Raw genomic sequence first — 21,439 nt, 5'->3', positions numbered from 1 at the left:
TAACCCAAAACATAAATAGGGTTACCAGGACTTGTATAAAGGGAGAATATTACAGTTTCAAATTTGATGGGGAAACACAAAAGCTTAGCTGGACTAACACAAGAGTCTAAGAATGGATCCGTTGTATTACACCATCCAAGCTTTAGGTACTCTGAACCATGGAAACATTATGTATCATTATTCATCTGATAAAAAATATGTACATTTGAGTTCAGTCAATAGTACAGTATCCCAACTGTATAAAGTATACATACATTATGATTATTATGTGTAGAAACAAGCCAGGCATTTTGCAGTTCATCAGTGGTTTACCCTTTTTCAGAAAATAAAGTTTAGATCAGTGAAGTTTTTCGTCATTCTTAGATTTCCCAAATGCAAATCAGTTAATGAGTTTTTTTTTTCTTAAATCTTCACTCATTATATACGATGTGCTAATGCTATACATATTTAAATCAAATGATAGTAGAGATGTTGTGAAATTAGCTATAATTGATATTGACATCAGGCAAGTGTGGCCAGTCTTGGTCAAGCGGAGAGACAACATAATCACATTGTATTAGTCACCCTTAAACATCAATTCCTACAGATGGACAGTCAGTTTATATAATTAAGTAATTTAGAATGGCTTCATCTGCTGACAATTATAGTCATTTCTTTACACAAACTGCTCAGTATTTTGTCAAACTTTGAAAAACCACAAACGTGAGCTCTTGTTAAAAATGCTGGCGAGGGACAGGTTTGTGTTCAAAATTCAACTGTTTAGAAACTTCATAAGATGTAGATAGTAAAAAGTAATTTTGAAATGAAGTTAGGCTTTCATCATTTTAAGGAAACGGCAGTGTTTTAAAAAAAGATATACGCCCCATTTTAAATATACTTATCGAATTTGTGTATCTTAGCTCAAGCCTCGGGATTGTTTACATGACAGTTTTTAATGTATGTACGATTACAGACACCCCAGTTCTCAATTTTCCAACTTTACTTTTGACTAAGACTGTTTGAGACATTCGACTTGTTTCCTGAAAGGGCATGCGTTCCCCAAACAGCACTGTGTGCCACTGGCAGCAGAAGAACCCACTCTTAGACATCACCTGGTATTAATGAATCCTTTGTGATCACATTTGCAAATCAGTTGCTGATCGAAAGATACTTACTAATGCATTAGATGCAATGCTTTATTAAGACTTAAATGAAGGGAGACCTATCAAACATGCTGAACTGAAGCAGGACCAGACTGGGCCACTGCTAACATAAGCTGAAGAAATACATAATTGATCTAATTCTCTATGAAATGCTATTCGGCATGCACTGATTTCAGTCCAAACCAAACAATCCATGAACAATACATAACAAACACACAAACAGACAAACAAACAAAACAACAACAAAATTTCTAGCACATGTATATTTATTCAACAGTTTTTATCTTTATAATAAGCAACTAAATTTTCTGTGGCTATTTCTGTATTTCTGTTTAGAGATTATATTTGCTAATTGAAACAGAGCATTTCTACCAAGGCAAAACCCACCAGACCTCATTCCTCGAAAACTAGTAATTGAAAGCATGTCTCATGAAAAAAAAAAATATATATATATATATATATTTTTTTTTTTTTCATGAGACATGCTTTCAATTACTAGTTCCCTTATAATGTTCCCTTACCTTTTCCTTCTCCCTTCACTGCTTTCCTTTGTCAATCTTTCAATTAACATTCCTCCACACCCATGTGCACTTCTGTTCCTTTCCTCTGCTCTCATTGGTCCTGCTCCTGCCTTTCTAGTTTCTGCTTCCCTTTATAAACCCCTCACTGCCCTCACTCAGGGTGAAGTGTTGTCAGTTCTACCTGTGTTTCCAAGCCTTGGTCTCCTGGTAGTGCATGGTCTCTGGTCACTGTCTTGCTCCAGTTCTCTCCCTCTTTTGCTCCCAGTCCTGTCTTTGTCTCGCTCAACCTCCTTGATCTTGACCATAGCCTGTGACCTCGACCATGTCCTTGATTAGTCCTTGTGTCTTGTCAGCCTACTCTACAAACACTGCACCTGGGTCCTAACTCCCTTGCCCTGTGGTCCACCCCTGAGACCGTGACGGAACACTTCGCTTCCAACATGGACCCAGCAGTTCGCCTCTTTGAAATACGCAAGGGAGACCGTTCCTTAGTGGAATATATAAGGGAATTCTGCATTCTAGCCAACCAGTTGGATTTCGATGAAATCGCCCTTAAGGACATTTTTTGTTTTGGACTTAACAAGTCCATATCCACCCAGATCCCTCATGGTAGATGTGACTGGTCTCTGGTTTCATGTATTACATCTGTTCTTCTGATGAGTGATCCGACCCCGGCCGCGCCCGCCACCAAACCAGAGGTCCCGACTCCAGCCGCGCCCACCGCCAAACTAGAAGTCCCGAAGAAAAGAAAAGAAAAGAAAGAAAAAGGTACCTGCCCCAGTCCTGGCCGCCCAGCCAGAGTTCCCGATCCCGGCCGTGCCCGCCGCCGCACCAGAGGTCCCGATCCTGGCCGTGCCCGCTGCCAGTCCTGTATCTGTCTCTCTTGCTCCCTGTCCTAGTCCTGTCTCTCTCTCAACCTCCTTGATCTCGACCATAGCCTGTGACCTTGACCACGTCCTTGATTAGTCCTTGTGTCTTGTCAGCCTACTCTACAAACACTGCACCTGGGTCCTAACTCCCTTGCCCTGCAGTCCACCCCTGAGACCGTGACAGCAGTGTATTTAGAAAACTCACTTTCTTGGATAGGCCTAAAATATTTGACAGGTAGAAATCATTCTCAGGCACCGCAAGGATATAGATGTGTCTGTGTGTGTGTTGACAAGTAGTCGTAGCTGAGCTCCGCAAAATGTAGAGGTTATTAATTTTAGTCTGTATATCTCAACTGATAGCTACAGAACTTTTACTCATTACTTAGTTGCTGATAAGAAACCCACCCCACACACACACACAAACCCCAGGTTTCCTTCAGTGATAAGAAATAAATATTACAGTTTGATTTTTTTCTTTAAAGATTTAATCATAATTACATGTGTTTCAGTGCCAATCAAAGATAGTAAAGTTAAAATTCAAATTAAAAATAAGTTAAATATATTGAATAAGATAAACTGGTCCAGTAATTAGTGAATACCTCCCTGAGATTGTGATCACATCACCAGTTGTATCTCTACAAACCACACAGAGTAAAATAAAAAACAGCATCTCAGTGGATAAATATTAATATAAAGAATCCACTACATTTGAATCGTATGAGAACTGTAGTAATATATATGTATAACTGTGTTGATAGTGATTAAGGCTTCTGATCAACCATGTTTTCCCCTGATTTTTCTACTCTCCTGTAAAAATTTAGTTTGCATTTGCATATCTTAATTACAAATGAGGTGGCATTAATAAACTATCTGGATATATGTATAGGGTTTTGCGTAAAATTAAATTGTCTTTTGGACAGACCTTGTTTTTCTTTATGTTTACAAGCAGAATATAGAAACTCCATGTGAGTTTTAATAATTCACTCATTTTCATTAATTGCAATAAGCTTACTTTTCATCACATTTAGATTCCTCCTTTATTTAAATGTAACACTTGTGTTTGCATAATGTGTCTACATTCTGCTAGGAAAGTAAGTAAGCCTGGGTATGTTCAAAATACAGTTTAGATGTTACATGGCAAAAATCTTTACGCATTTATTCATTCACTATTAACAGGTTTCTGAATTGTAACAGAGATACAGACGTCTGAAAAAGTGACCAACAATATTTTGGGGGTTAACTACTTTACTATTTATTTTCAAATGTATGTTGAGTTTCTTTTAAGTTTATAATGCAAAAAAACGGCCATACTTTCCTCTCACTTGTGCATTGAAGAACCAATCATTTAGGTTAAAAATGACATCAGTAATTGGTTTTTCCCTTGAGCCATTATGAATCAGCAATCAGGTAGATGGGCAGGGGAGCTACCCAGTTTAAATTTAAAGCAAAAGTGGATTCATTCTATCATGTGTTTTTCAGGAGGGATTCACTGTATCTGCTGTGAATAAGCTTGTGTTCAAAATCTTTAAGAATTAGCACGCTACAACAATAACAAAAGTAATACAAAAAAATCGCTTCCTCTCACTCTGGTCAGCATGATCAAATAAATACAGGAGCCTTAGTCATCAATTCTAAAATCTGCAAATATTTCCAAACTGCTAACAGAGCAGATTGGGGATGGGAGGTGTTACTGCTCTAGGCTGTAGACAGGATCTAAAGTCATGCCTATGTTTTTTGGAACCACCTCTTTCCTTCTCTGTGTTGCCTCCCCAGGCCAGAGTTCTGAGATACAAGGGTGTGTGGAGTACTTTTCACATTGACCAGACAAGAGGAGCGAAAGTGAGGACTGGGCCAGCTGATCTGTAGTTTGTCTGATTTGTGTCCAGGTGCAGCCTCTTAAGAAACATAAGAAAGTTTGCTAACAAGAGCAGGCTATTTGACCCATAATGCTCATTTGGTGTCTATTAATAACTGAGTGATCCAAGTCTGATTTTAAATGTTCCCAAATTGTCAGCTTCAACCACATCGCTGGGGAGTTCGTTCCTTCCATTCTTCCTTCCATTCTTCTCAGTAAATGCAAAACTCACAACTGATTTTTCAAGCTGCAAGAGAGAAACAAAGAGAGGAAATAAACAAGTTAATTCAGGTTCATCATCTTCAGATTCCTTGATTCAACAATTAATCTAAGACTCATTGTTTTTTCAGTCTAAATACCACTTTCTTGAAGATTGTCACGTGAAAGAGAGCCCAGCATATGAGCTGGAAAACTGTGTCCCTTTTCTAGGGATTTCCCATGGCATCTCTGAGACCATCCTGTGGAAAGTGCTGCAATGCGCTATCCTGCAATGCTGCATGGAATACACACAATTGCTCTAGCTGCTTACTCTTTACTCACAAGTGTTTACTGTCTCACATTTTACAGAAGGGAAAGTCTCCTTGTTTTGATCAATGTAATTGCCCGCTGTCTGTTCTGTGAAAACCCTGTTAGCTTGGTAATGACACAGGGCAGGTACAGTACTAGACAAAGTCAGCCCCCTCAGCATTAACTCAGAGGCTAATGAGCAGAGTTCTTCACAGCGCTGACAGAAGACCATATAAGTGTTGTCATTTGCAGCTGCGTGACTGATGAGAATGTGTTATGATCCTGCAGCAGAAGTATTACAACATTCATGATTGCAGAGGAAAGGTCTGCCCCACCTCCTTTATTTTAATTTTGACCTGTCAATTACCTTGGCTCACTGGTATAACCCTTGCTGCAGCACAGTAGAGATGAACACAATATATGTCACTGTCCATTGTTAGACTGCCCTATGACTTAAACCCGACAAATGGGGTAAAAAAGGGCAAAAGTAACAGATACAGTGCATTACAAAAGTATTCACCCCCTTGGCATTTTTCCTATTTTGTTGCCTTATAGCATGGAATTAAAATAGATTTTTTGGGGGTTTGTATCATTTGATTTACACAACATGCCTACCACATTGAAGATGCAATATATTTTTAATTGTGAAACAAACAAGAAATAAGACAAAAAAACAGAAAACTTGAGTGTGCATAACTATTCACCCCCCCAAAGTCAATACTTTGTAGAGCCGCCTTTTGTAGCAATTACAGCTGCAATCTTGGCGTACGTCTCTATAAGCTTGGCACATCTAGCCACTGGGACTTTTGCCCATTCTTCAAGACAAAACTGCTCCAGCTCCTTCAAGTTGGATGGGGTCCGCTGGTGTACAGCAATCTTTAAGTGATACCACAGATTCTCAATTGGATTGAGGTCTGGGCTTTGACTATGGCTGATGCCATATTCTTTCCATTTTTTAATAATGGATTTAATGGTGTTCCATGGGATGTTCAAAGTTTTGGATATTTTTTATAACCCAACCCTGAGCTGTACTTCTCCACAACTTTGTCCCTGACCTGTTTGGAGAGCTCCTTGGTCTTCATGGTGCTGCTTGCTTGGTGGTGCCCCTTGCTCAGTGGTGTTGCAGACTCTGGGACCTTTCAGAACAGGTGTATACACCAATCAGCCATAACATGATGACCACTGACAGGTGAAGTGAATAATACTGATAATCTTGTTATCATGGCACCTGTCAGTGGGTGGGATATATTAGGCAGCAAGTGAACAGTTTGTCCTCAAAGTTGATGTGTAAAAAGCATGAAAAATGGGCAAGCGTAAGGATCTGAGCGACTTTGACAAGGGCCAAATTGTGATGGCTAGACGACTGGGTCAGAGCATCTCCAAAACTACAGCTCTTGTGGGGTGTTCCTGGTCTGCAGTGTTCAGTACCTATCAAAAGTGGTCCAAGGAAGGAAAAGTGGTGAACCGGAGACAGGGTCATGGGCAGCCAAGGCTCATTGATGCACATGGGGAGTGAAGGCTGGCCCGTGTGGTCCGATCCAACAGACGAGCTACTGTAGCTCAAATTGCTGAAAAAGTTAATGCTGGTTCTGATAGAAAGGTGTCAGAAGACAAAGTGCATCGCAATTTGTTGTGTATGGGCCTGCGTAACCACAGACCAGTCAGGGTGCCCATGCTGACCCCTGTCCACTGCTGAAAGCGGCTACAATGGGCATGTGAGCATCAGAACTGGACCACGGAGTAATGGAAGAAGGTGGCCTGGTCTGATGAATCACGAGTTCAAGGTGTTGACTTGGCCCCCAAATTCCCCAGATCTCAATCCAATCGAGCATCTGTGGTATGTGCTGGCCAAACAAGTCTTATCCATGGAGGCCCCACCTTGCAACATACAGGACTTGCAACATACAAGGATCTGCTGCTAACGTCTTGGTGCCAGATACCACAGCACACCTTCAGAGGTCTAGTGGAGTCCATGCCTCGACGTGTCAGGGCTGTTTTGGTGGCAAAAGGGGGACCTACACAATATTAGGCAGGTGGTCATAATGTTATGGCTGATTGGTGAATATACTGAGATCATGTGACAGATCATGTGACACTTAGATTGCACACAGGTGGACTTTATTTAAGTAATTATGTGACTTCTGAACGTAATTTGTTGCACCAGATCTTATTTAGGGGCTTCATAGCAAAGGGGGTGAATACATATGCACAGACCACGTTTCCGTATTTTATTTTTAAGAATTTTTTAAAACAAGTTATTTTTTTCATGTCACTTCACCAATTTGGACTATTTTGTGTATGTCCATTACATGAAATCCAAATATAAATCCATTTAAATTACAGGTTGTAATGTGTGGAAGGAAAGTTAGAAATTATTTTCTCATACCTGTTTTTCTCTCTTGTATACTTAAGAAAGATAAGGTCAAGCTAGAAGGACAGGCCAGAAGGTAGTTTGATTTCTGTTTGTTATTTACAATGAGAATCTTGGAGACATTGTCAAACAGTATGATTTAAGTGCCTGCTCCCTAATCCATGAGTTCATCTATGAACTCTGTCCTATAATGATATACATTCTGCTTAGCTAACTTTTAAGATAACATAGTAATGACTTTCTGATTATAATCAGATCTTTGATTTTGTGTATAAGAGCCTCTGACTTTTAGAATGGAGTTAGAGCAACTTTGGGATCTTCTTGATTCACTGTTCTCTCCACGCTGTGTGTAATAAAGGCATTGCAATGTTGGGAATGTGGAGAAACTTAATTGTGAGCAGATTGTGAAATACTCAGACCGGCCCGTCTGGCACCAACAACCATGCCACGCTCAAAATTGCTTAAATCACCTTTCTTTCCCATTCAGACATTCAGTTTGGAGTTCAGGAGATTGTCTTGACCAGGACCACACCCCTAAATGCATTGAAGCAACTTCCATGTGACTGGTTGGTTAGATAATTGCATTAATGAGAAATTGAACAGGTGTTCCTTATAATCCTTTAGGTGAGTGTATATATATATATATATATATATATATATATATATATATATATATATATATATATATATATATATATAATATTAGAAATGGTGCTGTTAATGTTGCTGTTAATGTTAGACCTAGAAGCCACAGTGCTGGCGTGTGACTATGATGTTGTAGGAGTGACGGAAACATGGCTTGGGATGATTGGGATGAATACAAGTTGAAAGAATACACACAGTTTAGGAGAGACAGGCAAAATCGAAAAGGGGCTGGGGTAGCATTATATGTGAAAAATGACATTGAGGCAGAAGAGCATAAGAACATAACAACATAAGAAAGTTTACAAACGACAGGAGGCCATTCGACCCATCGTGCTTGTTTGGTGTCCATTAATAACGAAGTGATCCAAGGATCCTATCCAGTCTATTTTTAAATGTTCCCAAATTTTCAGCATCTACCACTTTGCTGGGGAGTTTGTTCCAGATTGTGACTACTCTCTGTGTAAACAAGTGTTTCCTGTTTTCCATTTTGAATGCCTTGTAGCCCAAATTCCATTTGTGTCTCCGGGTGCATTTCCCTGCTGGTCTGGAAAAGCTCCTCTGGTTTGAAGTGGTCGATGCCCTTCATGATTTTGAAGACTTGGATCAAGTCCCCACATAGTCTCCTCTGTTCCAGGGTGAAAAGGTTCAGTTCCCTCAGTCTCTCCAAGTAGGACATTCCCTTCAGACCTGGAATAAGTCTGGTTGCTCTCCTCTGAACTGCCTCTAGAGCAGTGATATCCTTCTTGAAGTGTGGTGCCCAGAACTGTACACAGTATTCCAGGTGAGGTCTAACTAGTGCATTGTACAGTCTTAACATTACTTCCCTTGTTTTAAATTCAACAATTTTGACAATATACCCTAGCATTCTGTTTGCCTTTTTTATTGCTTCCCCACACTGTTTGGATGGAGAAAGTGGGGAGTCCACATAGACTCCTAGGTCTTTCTCATGCGATATTTAATCTAGTTCTATTCCTCCCATAGTGTAATTATAGTGGACATTTTTGTTCATGACCTGCATGTAATACCTTGCACTTGTCCACATTGAATTTCATCTGCCAGGTGTCGGCCCACAACTGAATGGTATCTAAGTCCCTTTGAATAGCCTGTGTTACAGAGATTGTAAGTTTGCTAACTATCCCAGAGTCCAGATTATATTATATATATATATTATATTAATATAGATTAGAAAAAGTGTACTGATCCCTGTGGAACTCCACTAACAACCTCACTCCAGTTAGAAGCGACTCCACTAATTGACACCCTCTGTTTCCTATACATCAACCAGTTCATAATCCATCTACTTACATTACCCTGAATGCCTACAGCTTCCAATTTGAGGATCAGTCTTTGGTGTGGAACCTTGTCAAAAGCTTTCTGAAAATCAAAGTATATCATATCATATGCTATCAAATGATCTACAGCTGCAGCTGCTTTTGTATGCGCTATACAACATTTTCTTCCTCTGATATTTTTTTGCATACCTCTATTAAACCATTTTGGACCATGTTTTTGGTCCTCAATTTGCAAATTTTGGTACAAATTTCTCCTGAGCCTCAAGTAGTATATTCTTAAAATATAACCATCCATTTTCAACTGAATCTGTATCCAGTGTGCTCCAGTCTACCTCTTCTAAGTGCCGCCTCATACCTTCAAGGTTTGCTTTTCTGAAATTGTAGACCATTGTTTTAGACTTGGGCCTTGTTTTTTTAAAGAATGCCTCAAAGCTAATGTTGTGATCACAATTTGCCATTGGTTCTCTAACTAGTGTCTTGGTCATTTGAAAATATCAAGTCAATGCATGCACTCTCCCTGGTTGGTTCCCTGAAAAATTGAGTTAGAAAGCAGTCATTTACCATCTCAACCATTTCTATATCTGCTTCTGTAGTCCCGACTGGGCTTTCCCAGTCTATGTTTGGGAAATTGAAGTCCCCCATTATAACAGTCACATCCTTGTTACATGCAGTCCTGATTACACTGTACAATGCAACATCTTGCTGAATATCTGAGTTGGGTGGTCTGTAACACACTCCTACCACTAATCCTCCACATCTCTTGTCCAAAAGTATCACCCACAAAGATTCTTCCTTGGTACCGGAAGTATTTAGGAGAAAACTACCGTGGAGGTTCTGTTCTTTAGTTTTGTTCCTAACTCTTTAAATTTGTCTTGCAGAACCTCTGTCCTACCTTTTCCTATGTCATTGGTTCCAATGTGGACCATGACCAGTGGATTCCCCCCGGCTTTGGCCAGTAGCCCGTCTACTAGTTTAGGAAGATCTGCAACCTGAGCACCAGGCAGGCAAGATACCATGCGGGTCTCCTTATCACTAGAGCACACTGTGTGATCTACACCTCTAAGAATTGAGTCTCCTACTATAACTACCTCCCTCTTCTGGGGGGGAGTGGGCACCATGGTGCTCTGGTGCTCAACTGCCCCCCCATCACCCTCTGAGCTGTCATTGTCCAACTCGGTATCCAGCAGTTGGAACCTGTTGGGCAATTCTAGCTCTTGGGGTGTCTCTAGGGGTTGTGCACGCCCTGTTCTGCAGTTACGACCTACTGTAACCAAGCAGTTCTCTACGATGTCTTGCTGTCCTACAAGGTCTCAACTCTCCTAGGTTTTGGCGTGCACACCATCTCTCTCATGGGCTGATTGACCAATTCTTCTATATTCCTAATACAGTGCAGATCAACAAGCTGAGCCTCAAGATCATGAACCTTGACTGTCAAGTCCCTTGGTTCCTGTTGCCTAGTCAACTGCTTAACTATTGTGACTGAGAAACAGCGCAGCTGCTTAGTCTCAACAGCTGCTTTAAGTAGCTGTAACAAGATGGTTGCCTCTCACCTGTACTTTCCTGTGTCTCTTTGTGGCAACTTCTGTTTACCTCTTGGTCTCAACAGCTGCTTTAAATAGCTTTTGTCTACCTACCCCAAATTCACACCTAACTGGCCACACCTGGCTCTTCCTGCAACAGAATTCCTGCTAGTCCTAAACAAAATCTCCCTTCTACAACCTGTTTACTTTCACCAACTCAGGAGCTGAACTGAATTGACTTCAATTTAGGCAAACTACAGACAATGCTAACTTCAATTTAGGCAAACTTAAAACAAAATGAGCAATGCTAAGACTGGACTGAAACTAGTCAAAAAACAAGATGGCTGCCTCTCACCTGTACTCTCCTGTCTCTCTCTGTGGCAACTTGTAAATACTTCTGTTTGAACTCAAATTAGATCCCAGTAACGGAACAGAATCTTTGTGGGTCAAGTGGTAGGAGTGTGTTACAGACCACCCAACTCAGATATTCAGCAAGATGTTGCATTGTACAATGTGATCAGGACTGCATGTAGCAAGGATGTGGATGTTATAATGGGGGACTTCAATTTCCCAAACATAGACTGGGACTGGGACTGGGGGATTGGGACTACAGAAGCAGAAATAGAAATGGTTGAGATGGTAAATGACTGCTTTCTAACTCAATTTGTCAGGGAACCAACCAGGGAGAGTGCATGTATTGACTTGATATTTTCAAATGACCAAGACACTAGTTAGAGAACCAATGGCAAATTGTGATCACAACATTAGCTTTGAGGCATTCTTCCAAACAACAAGGACCAAGTCTAAAACAATGGTCTACAATTTTAGAATAGCAAAACTTGAAGGTATGAGGTGGCACTTTATGAAATTCAATGTGGACAAGTGCAAGGTAATACATACAAAAATGTCCACTATAATTAAATTATGGGAGGAATAGAACTAGATGAAGTAATGCTTGAGAAAGACCTAGGAGTCTGCGTGGACTCCTCACTTTCTCCATCCAAACAATGAGGGGAAGCAATAAAAAAAGCAAAAATAAAGTTAGGGTATATTGTCAAAAGTGTAGAATTTAAAAGAAGGGAAGTCATGTTAAGACTGTACAATGCGCTAGTTTGACCTCATCTGGAATACTGTGTACAGTTCTGGGCACCACACTTCAAGAAGGATATTGCTGCTTAAGAGGCAGTTCAGAGGAGAGCAACCAGACTTATTCCAGGTCTAAATGGAATGTCCTACTCGGAGAGACTAAGGGATCTGAAACTTTTCACCCTGGAACAGAGAAGAATACGTGGGGACTTGATCCAAATCTTCAAAATCATGAAGGACATCAACCACATCAAACCATAGGAGCTTTTCCAGATCAGCAGGGACACACGCACCCGTGGACACAAATGGAAATTTGGCTTCAAGGCATTCAAAATGGAAACAGGAGATGCTTCTTCACACAGAGAGTAGTCACAATCTGGAACAAACTCCCCAGTGATGTGGTAGAGGCTGAAAGTTTCGGGACATTTAAAAATAGACTGGATAGGATCCTTGGATAACTCAGTTATTAATGGACACCAAATGAGCACGATAGGTCGAATGGCCTCCTCTCGTTTGTAAAATTTCTTATGTTCTTATGTTCTTAAATGTGAATATATTAGAAAAGAGCTATAATCTTGTTCTGCTCCTGGGTTCCTTAATTAATCCCTATTTGTCTAAAAATGATTGTAGTTCTGGTAGTTTATAATGCTCTGGTTGCCTTTATTAATAACAATGGACAAGTTATCTGTACTGCATTCACATTAATTTGATGAGTCATGTACAGCGAGGGAAAAAAATATTTGATCCCCTGCTGATTTTGTATGTTTCCCCACTGACAAAGAAATGATCAGTCTATAATTTAATGGTAAGTGTATTTTAACAGTGAGAGACAGAATAACAACAAAAAAATCCAGAAAAACGCATTTCAAAAAAGTTATACATTGATTTGCATGTTAATGAGGGAAATAAGTATTTGACCCCTTTGACTTAGTACTTGGTGGCAAAACCCTTGTTGGCAATCACAGAGGTCAGACTTTTCTTGTAGTTGGCCACCAGGTTTGCACACATTTCAGGAGGGATTTTGTCCCACTCCTCTTTGCAGATCCTCTCCAAGTCATTAAGGTTTGGCAACTCGAACCTTCAGCTCCCTCCACAGATTTTCTATGGGATTATGGTCTGGAGACTGGCTAGGCCACTCCAGGACCTTAATGTGCTTCTTCTTGAGCCACTCCTTTGTTGCCTTGGCTGTGTGTTTTGGGTCATTGTCATGCTGGAATACCCATCCACGACCCATTTTCAATGCCCTGGCTGAGGGAAGGAGGTTCTCACCCAAGATTTGACGGTACATGGCCCCGTCCATCGTCCCTTTGATGCGGTGCAGTTGTCCTGTCCCCTTAGCAGAAAAACATCCCCACAGCATGATGCTGCCACCACCATGCTTCAATGTTGGGATGGTGTTCTTGGGGTCATTCCTCCTCCTCCAAACACGGCGAGTTGAGTTGATGCCAAAGAGCTCGATTTTGGTCTCATCTGACCACAACACTTTCACCCAGTTCTCCTCTGAATCATTCAGATGTTCATTGGCAAACTTCAGATGGGCCTGTACATGTGCTTTCTTGAGCAGGGGGACCTTGCAGGCGCTGCAGGATTTCAGTCCTTCACGGCATAGTGTGTTACCAATTGTTTTCTTGGTGACTATGGTCCCAGCTGCCTTGAGATCGTTAACAAGATCCTCCCGTGTAGTTCTGGGCTGATTCCTCACCGTTCTCATGATCATTGAAACTCCACGAGGTGAGATCTTGCATGGAGCCCCAGACCGAGGGAGACTGACAGTTATTTTGTGTTTCTTCCATTTGCGAATAATTGCACCAACTGTTGTCACCTTCTCACCAGCCTGCTTGGCGATGGTCTTGTAGCCCATTCCAGCTTTGTGTAGGTCTACAATCTTGTCCCTGACATCCTTGGACAGCAATTTTGGTCTTGGCCATGGTGGAGAGTTTGGAATCTGATTGATTGATTGCTTCTGTGGACAGATGTCTTTTATACAGGTAATGAGCTGAGATTAGGAGCACTCCCTTTAAGAGAGTGCTCCTAATCTCAGCTCATTACCTGTATAAAAGACACCTGGGAGCCAGAAATCTTGCTGATTGATAGGGGATCAAATACTTATTTCCCTCATTAACATGCAAATCAATTTATAACTTTTTTGAAATGCGTTTTTCTGGATTTTTTTGTTGTTATTCTGTCTCTCACTGTTAAAATACACCTACCATTAAAATTATAGACTGATCATTTCTTTGTCAGTGGGCAAACGTACAAAATCAGCAGGGGATCAAATACTTTTTTCCCTCACTGTAGCATGTTATTGGTGATTGGTGAAGTGTAATAATGGACTGCAACCCCTGTTCACCTCAGTACAGAATAAGATGACCTTTAGCTATAACTTCAATCAGTCAATGAAACTGAGTTTTGTAATCATTCAGGCATGATGGTTACGTTTTAGTGCTTTTCTTAATTTAATAATTTAGCTCTGCAGGTAAATTGAAAGATGGAACAATACTCCCCAAAACACATGATTAGTGATTGCATGTTTTTATTTATTTATTTATTTATTTATTTATTTACTTATTTATTAGCGGATGCCCTTGTCCAGGTTTCCATGTGAGTGTCACTGTGACTCTGTATTGGGCACATGGATGATGCTGCGACTCTGACAGATAAAGATGTTCCTCTCACACTGATATTGCTTTCTTATTTTAGGATACTGCATGTAGTGACCCATGGCAAACAGATATAGTAATTTGGGCATTTCTGGTTTAAGTTGTCACAGCAGAGTAAGATGTTCATGTGTTGTATATGCCATCCATTGAAATATATATATATATATATATATATATATATATATATATATATATATATATATATATATTATGTAAAAACTTCAATTTCTACATATTTTCTTGTATCTCTGTTACAGTACATGCTGTGTTTTGTACTCTAATACCTCCATGTAATTCAAGTTTCTCTGTCTCTACTGGATAATGGCCCACAACATGAACAATGAACATTTGTGAATCGCAAAATAACTTACAGACTGGAATTCGCCAATTTTAATGGATACGATGTTCCACATCCTGATTAATCGGATGCACTAGACCTCCCATGTAATAAAAGCAAGCAAGCCTTTTGAAATTTTAACCAAAGGTACAGCTATTCTGCTGACCCTGCATTCATTCCAGGACAATTTTGATTAGATTAAACACTGGTTTCTTTGCTTAATTAGCTCACAATCTTTAATAAGAATGCACTATCTTTAAGACGTCCTTTGACTAATCAAAATTCAGACTAGAAGTGTAGTTTTAGTGGAGGGCTTTATGGATTTTTGCAGTTGAGTAAAAACATTGCAAAATGGCAATCCAAAGTGGCACTTAAGTAAATCAATGACAACGATTGGATACAGTTAGGTCCATACAAGAACAAGCAAGAACTAAAGACAGCTGCAGTACAGGCCTGGCAGAGCATCATCAGGGAAGAAACCCAGCATTGTTTCCTTTCAAATCCATTGTGGTGGCGTACAGAGCCAAAATGATGACAATTGTGTCACTGTCCAAATATTTATGGACTTAAACTGCATATTTTTCTCAGTTTGACTCTTCACAGATTAAGCTTTTAAAATGTAGAATGTAAGGTACTGGTAAGACAAGGCCTAGTTCTTCCTGTGTGTCTCAAATCCAGGCACTATATGAAGTGGAGTACAGTTAAAAATGATCATAGACCTCAGGCGTAGGGAGTCTCATTTTAATGCCCAGTTTTAATTAAAATATATGCTGAACAGAATCGTCAAGCCCTCAATATGAAAATAACCTGTAGAGTCTCTCGCAGCAGTTGGGCCAATCAAGACCTGCTGACTAATGATGCAAAAACTTGCGTGAGATTTTGAAACGTTAGTCCTAATTGCCAGTGTTTCATTTTTTAATTATTTTCAAAGGTTTTATGGTTTTTAACCGTAGACTGTAAAATGTTACTTTTGAATGTTTCGTTATTTTTTTCATTTGAATGGACAAAAAAACCTAAATGAAGTCAGCCTCTGCTCTGGCAGGTACATGAAACAGAGAAAAGTGCTTCAAGCTGAGAGAGGAAACCACCTTCTGAAATAAAACCTGGCAGTTTAATTCCAAGCTGCATATTGGAGTGAGTTACACCCAACAGGAGTGACGCATGACGGACAGTTCAGTTATTATTATTATTATTACTCGATTTCTTATCCAGGGTGACTTACAATTGTTACAATATACCACATTATTCTTTACCCATTTATAGAGCTGGGCATTTACTGGAGCAATCTAGGTAAAGTACCTTGCCCAAGGTTACAACAGCAGTGCCCCACGACCCCACGACCCTGTGTTCCAAAATCCAGAATCCGGAGCCCTAACCACTTCACACTACTGCCAGTTAATCAGGTGGCTTGATTGAAGATTATAAGAGGGGACTGATATTGTTAATAGATTGCTTAAATAGTGTTGTGATTTTCTGATTAATGTTTTATTAATGAGTCTGTACGAATGACATAACCGAATTGTGAAGTGAAGGCCAGTTAGACATAGTGCGTAGATCACAGTGATGAGTGCAGTAGGGAGCGCCAGTGAAAAATCTTATTGCAGAATGAAATACAGTATCCAGCTTTATAAGGGCTGAATTAGAAGCAGCTTTGTAAATAACATCCCCATAATCTAAAATGGGTAGTACTGACATCTTGACCAGTAAATACTGTAAAGCAACACTTATTCAGATAAAGATAGACAAGTCTAGCCCAAACTTTCAGCTGTAGTTTGGTGACATCTAGTTTGCACTATCTAGCCAAATGCCCAGATACTTATAAACCTCTACCTGCTCAAGAATAACATTACTTAAAGTACCAATTCTGCAGCTCTGCCAAGTCCTCTATTAAATATCATACATTTAGTTTGATCAGCATTAAGCAGAAGACAAAGTTTACTTTATTTGATTAAAACTAAAGGTTCCCCCTCCCATATCCATAATTTATATGATAATTATGAACAGTTTCCTGTACAGCCACAAAGTTATCACCTTATAGCATTCAGACATGCCTCTTCTGATTTCATACATTTCTCATGCAGTATCTTTATTTCTGTGTAAACATCCATGTTTAAGTGACGCTGACTATGCACATATAAATAGGAGATTTACATTGAGGGAACCTGTCTGCATTGCAGGAGAATGAGAGTTACAGTACCACGCATGAACTTTGAAAGCATAAAAATAAATATTTACAGCACGGTGAAATAAAAAGATAAGCCAGAGACACTTGATTTATTCAACCGTAATGCTAGGGATAACCCCTCCCTCACTATATTGCAGCCTTGTAAATTATAGATTCTGTATCTGCATTCCTATAGTCTTACGAGACAGGTAGTGTAGTGTCCCGTCTCGTGCTTTGTAATACAATTACACTTTAATCTGATTTATTTCATAGAATAGCACAAGGTCACATTTGGCTTTATGTGAGATTCTCCAAAACTTTCAAAGCTTGGAAATTAAAAAAATCAATCTTTCTTCCCAGTTTGAAAGACTGTCCCTTTCAGTCCCCGCTTTCTGATGTACAAGAGCATAGTGTCAGTGACTGTGATGAAAATATTATGTTTGATGAGCAGTTTGGGGACAACCTGTTACCAAGGAGTTAACCAACACTCAGTTTTCTTTTCAATTGGTCTCGGCATCCTCAGAGTACATTGTAATAGTGCCCCCCCCCCTTAACAGCGGACATAGCATTATACACTATGACCAATAAAGCCAAATCTAAATGAAATGTAATGCTTTTGACTGATTACTACAGAGAACTGTTTGCACAAAAATATTCCAGTTTGTTTTTTGTTTTTATTTTTTCCCACTACTCTATAAGTTGCCTGATTAATTTAATTACATACTTCATTGGACAGGTATGACTTATTTCACTTTCTCTCTCTAGATCAGCTCCTCTCAAGCTACAACCCTGCAGGTCACATTTCTATCTTTCTCTCATCAGCTGGTTAAGACCTGGAAAAATACATGCTCACTCTGTCCGCTTAAGCAAATTATTTGTTATATTCAACAACTGAGACCTCGCTTGGTGTGGTGTTGTGGGGTTTGAGGCGTCTGTTTTCCAATGCTCACCTGACCAGAATGTTGAAGCTGCTCAGCAAATCTGTGATCTCCACTGTCAAAATGTACCGGTGAAATAATTCAAATGAAACAAACCGCACACAAAAAAACAAGAAAACAGCCAGTACTTTTTGTACAAGTCACCCTGGATAAGGGCATCTGCTAAGAAATAAATAATAATAATAATAATAATAATAATAATAATAATAATAATAATAATAACTGTTAATAGGGTTATTTTTAGTTTTTGTTAGAGGCTGCATTTGTGATGGACACCTTACTGTTCAGACCTAGGAAATGCATACACTTTACAAACAGCTTTAGTTATGTATGCATTGTTAACAGAAGCAGTAACTTCATGCTACATAACAAACAACATGATAGAAATGTACTATCTCTAGATGCAACTATAAGAAGACTCCAGTAAAAATTTACAAATACATTTATTGCAGTTGACTGACAATAAACACATTATATTTACAACATTGGTGTTAATAGTTAATAACAATCACCCAAGTTTTGTTTTTGGGTCATGACAGAACCACTAAACAAAACAGTTCTGGAAAGGGTCACAGTTATATGGCATACCTTCCTTCTATTGTGCAGACTGCTGGGACTGTAAAAAAACTGAATTATTTACAGAAAAAACAGAAGTATTTACAAGTTGCCATAGACAGAGACAGGAGAGTACAGGTGAGAGGCAGCCATCTTGTTATTTGCCTGCGCTGTTTCTCGGTCACAAAAAGTTAAGCAGTTGACTAGGGATCTGAAACCAAGAGACTTAGGGGGAAAAAACATTTAGAAGCATGTGGCCACTACAGTGTCAGTTTTGCAGAATGATTGCCTTCCTGGATGAACTCATCCAAGAAGGTTTCATTTGTGAACGTTGTCGGCAGGTTGAAATCCTAAAGATCAAGGTTCGTGATCTTGAGGCTCAGCTTGTTGATCTGCACTGTATTAGGAATATAGAAGAATTGGTCAATCAGCCCATGAGAGAGATGGTGTGCACGCCAAAACCTAGGAGAGTTGAGACTGTAGAGCAGGAAAGTGGACAGAACTGCTGGGTCACAGTAGGTCGTAACCACAGAAAAAGGCGTGCACAACCCCTAGAGACACCCCAAGAGCTAGAATTGCCCAACAGGTTCCAACTGCTGGATACTGAGTTGGAAAATGACAGCTCAGAGGGTGATGGGGGGGCAGTTGAGCACCAGAGCACCATGGTGCCCACTCCCCCCAGAAGAGGGATGTAGTTATAGTAGGATACTCAATTCTTAGAGGTGTAGATCACACAGTGTGCTCTAGTGATAAGGAGACCCGCATGGTATCTTGCCTGCCTGGTGCTCAGGTTGCAGATCTCCCTAAACTAGTAGACGGGCTACTGGCCAAAGCCGGGGGGAATCCACTGGTCATGGTCCACACTGGAACCAATGACATAGGAAAAGGTAGGACAGAGGTTCTGCAAGACAAATTTAGAGTTATGAACAAAACAGAACCTCCACGGGTAGTTTTCTCTGAAATACCTCCGGTACCACGTGCATGGCCAAGGAGACAGGCTGAGATTAGAAAGTTTAACACGTGGTTGAAATCTTGGTGTAGGGAAGAGCGTTTTAGGTTTATGGAGCATTGGTCTTTCTTCTGGGATAGATGGGACCTGTACAAACCGGACGGTCTACATCTAAGCAGAAGGGGGGCTAATGCATTGGGAGAGCGTATGTGCAGAGTAATTGAGAATCTTTTAAACTAGGGACCAGAGGGACAGGGAGCTCTGACAATGGAAGATGTTCCACTAAGGAAAGAAAACCAAGAGAAACTGCCAGTAGGGACGTCCTGAAATGTTTGTACCTCAATGCAAGTATAAGGAACCAGATGTTAGACCTAGAAGCCACAGTGCTGGTGTGTGACTATGATGTTGTAGGAGTGACAGAAACATGGCTTACAGAAAATGATTGGGATGAATACAAGTTGAAAGGATACACACAGTTTAGGAGAGACAGGCAAAATTGAAAAGGAGCTGGGGTAGCATTATATGTGAAAAATGACATTGAGGCAGAAGAACTCAAATTAAATCCCAGTAATGGAACATAATCTTTGTGGCTCAAACTTTTGAATAAAAGATCCAGAGGATTAGTGGTAGGAGTGTGTTACAGACCACCCAATTCAGATATTCAGCAAGATGTTGCATTGTACAGTGTAATCAGGACTGCATGTAGCAAGGATGTGGGTGTTATAATGGGGGACTTCAATTTCCCAAACATAGACTGGGAAAGCCCAGTTGGGACTACAGAAGCAGAAATAGAAATGGTTGAGATGGCTGCTTTCTAACTCAATTTGTCAGGGAACTAACCAGGGAGAGTGCATGCATTGACTTGATATTTTCAAATGACCAAGATAGAGTCAGAGGGACACTAGTTAGAGAACCAATGGCAAACTATGATCACAATATGGTTGTTAAAAAACAAGGACCAAGTCTAAACCAAGTGTCTACAATTTTAGAAAAGCAAACCTTGAAGGTATGAGGTGGCACTTACAAGAGTTAGACTGGAGTACACTGGATACAGATTCAGTTGAAAATGGATGGTTATATTTTAAGAATATACTACTTGAGAAATGTAGCAAATTGAGGACCAACAGACATGGCCAAAATGGTTTAATAGAAATATGCAAAAAAATATCACGAGGAAGAAAATGTTGTACAGTGAAACAAAATACATAGAATATGTTGAGCTGCAAAGAGACCTTAAGAAAGGGATCAGGAAAGCAAAGAGGGAAATAGAAAGAAATATAGCTCTTGGAGCTAAATCTAATGCAAAGAGCTTTTTTCAATACTACAACAGCAAGAGGTCAATTAAGGAGGAAGTAAAACAAATAAAGGGCAAAAATTGAGGTATCTTGGAAGACGAACAAGATGTGGCAAATGATCTAAATGAGTATTTCACAGAGGTTTTTACAAAACAAAAAACAGATAACATGCCAGGTTAACAATCAGTGCAGTCAAACCCTAAGAGAGATCAGGATAAATGAGGAGGAGGTACTAAAGGGACTAGCAGAATTAAAAACAATCAAAATCCCTTGGGCCAGATGGTATATTTCCAACAGTACTTAAAGAAATTAGGGAAATTATTTATAGGCCGCAAAATCAAATATTCCAAATAACAGGGGATGTGCCAACTGACTGGACAACAGCAAATGTCATACCAATCCACAAGAAAGGGGAAAAAACTGAGCCAGGAAATTACAGACCAATCAGTTTCACCTGCATCACCTGTAAAATGTTGGAAAAAATTATTAGACAGAAAATAGAGGAGCATCTTATTGAAAATCAGATATTCAACATGGATTTAGACAAGGCAGATCATGTCTTACAAATTTATTAGACTTTTGTGAACATGCAACTGCAGCTGTAGATCACGGGAAAGCATATGATTTTACTATACTTAGATTTTCAAAAAGCTTTTGATAAGGTTCCACACCAAAGACTGATCCTCAAATTGGAAGCTGTAGGCATTCAGGGTAATGTAAGTAGATGGATTAT

The 21,439-nt window shown here is 39.8% G+C and overlaps 1 protein-coding gene across 1 annotated transcript in view; it reads right to left on the bottom strand.

Annotated features, from left to right (window-relative positions):
* Nucleotides 1-3,056: 3,056 nt before the first annotated feature.
* The window catches only part of zmat4b (zinc finger, matrin-type 4b), a 215,447-nt gene continuing 197,064 nt past the window's right edge, over nucleotides 3,057-21,439 (bottom strand). Inside the window, exon 7 of the mRNA XM_066714559.1 lies at nucleotides 3,057-4,634. Within this exon, the coding sequence (XP_066570656.1) occupies nucleotides 4,616-4,634 (19 nt within the window). The 3' untranslated portion in view covers nucleotides 3,057-4,615. The remainder of the gene's footprint in view (nucleotides 4,635-21,439) is intronic.

The sequence above is a fragment of the Amia ocellicauda genome, chromosome 9 (assembly GCF_036373705.1).
Source record: "Amia ocellicauda isolate fAmiCal2 chromosome 9, fAmiCal2.hap1, whole genome shotgun sequence".
NCBI classification, from domain to species: Eukaryota; Metazoa; Chordata; class Actinopteri; order Amiiformes; family Amiidae; genus Amia; species Amia ocellicauda.
The sequence above is the reverse complement of the archived record's forward strand: the minus strand, read 5'-3'. Positions and strand labels throughout refer to the sequence as shown.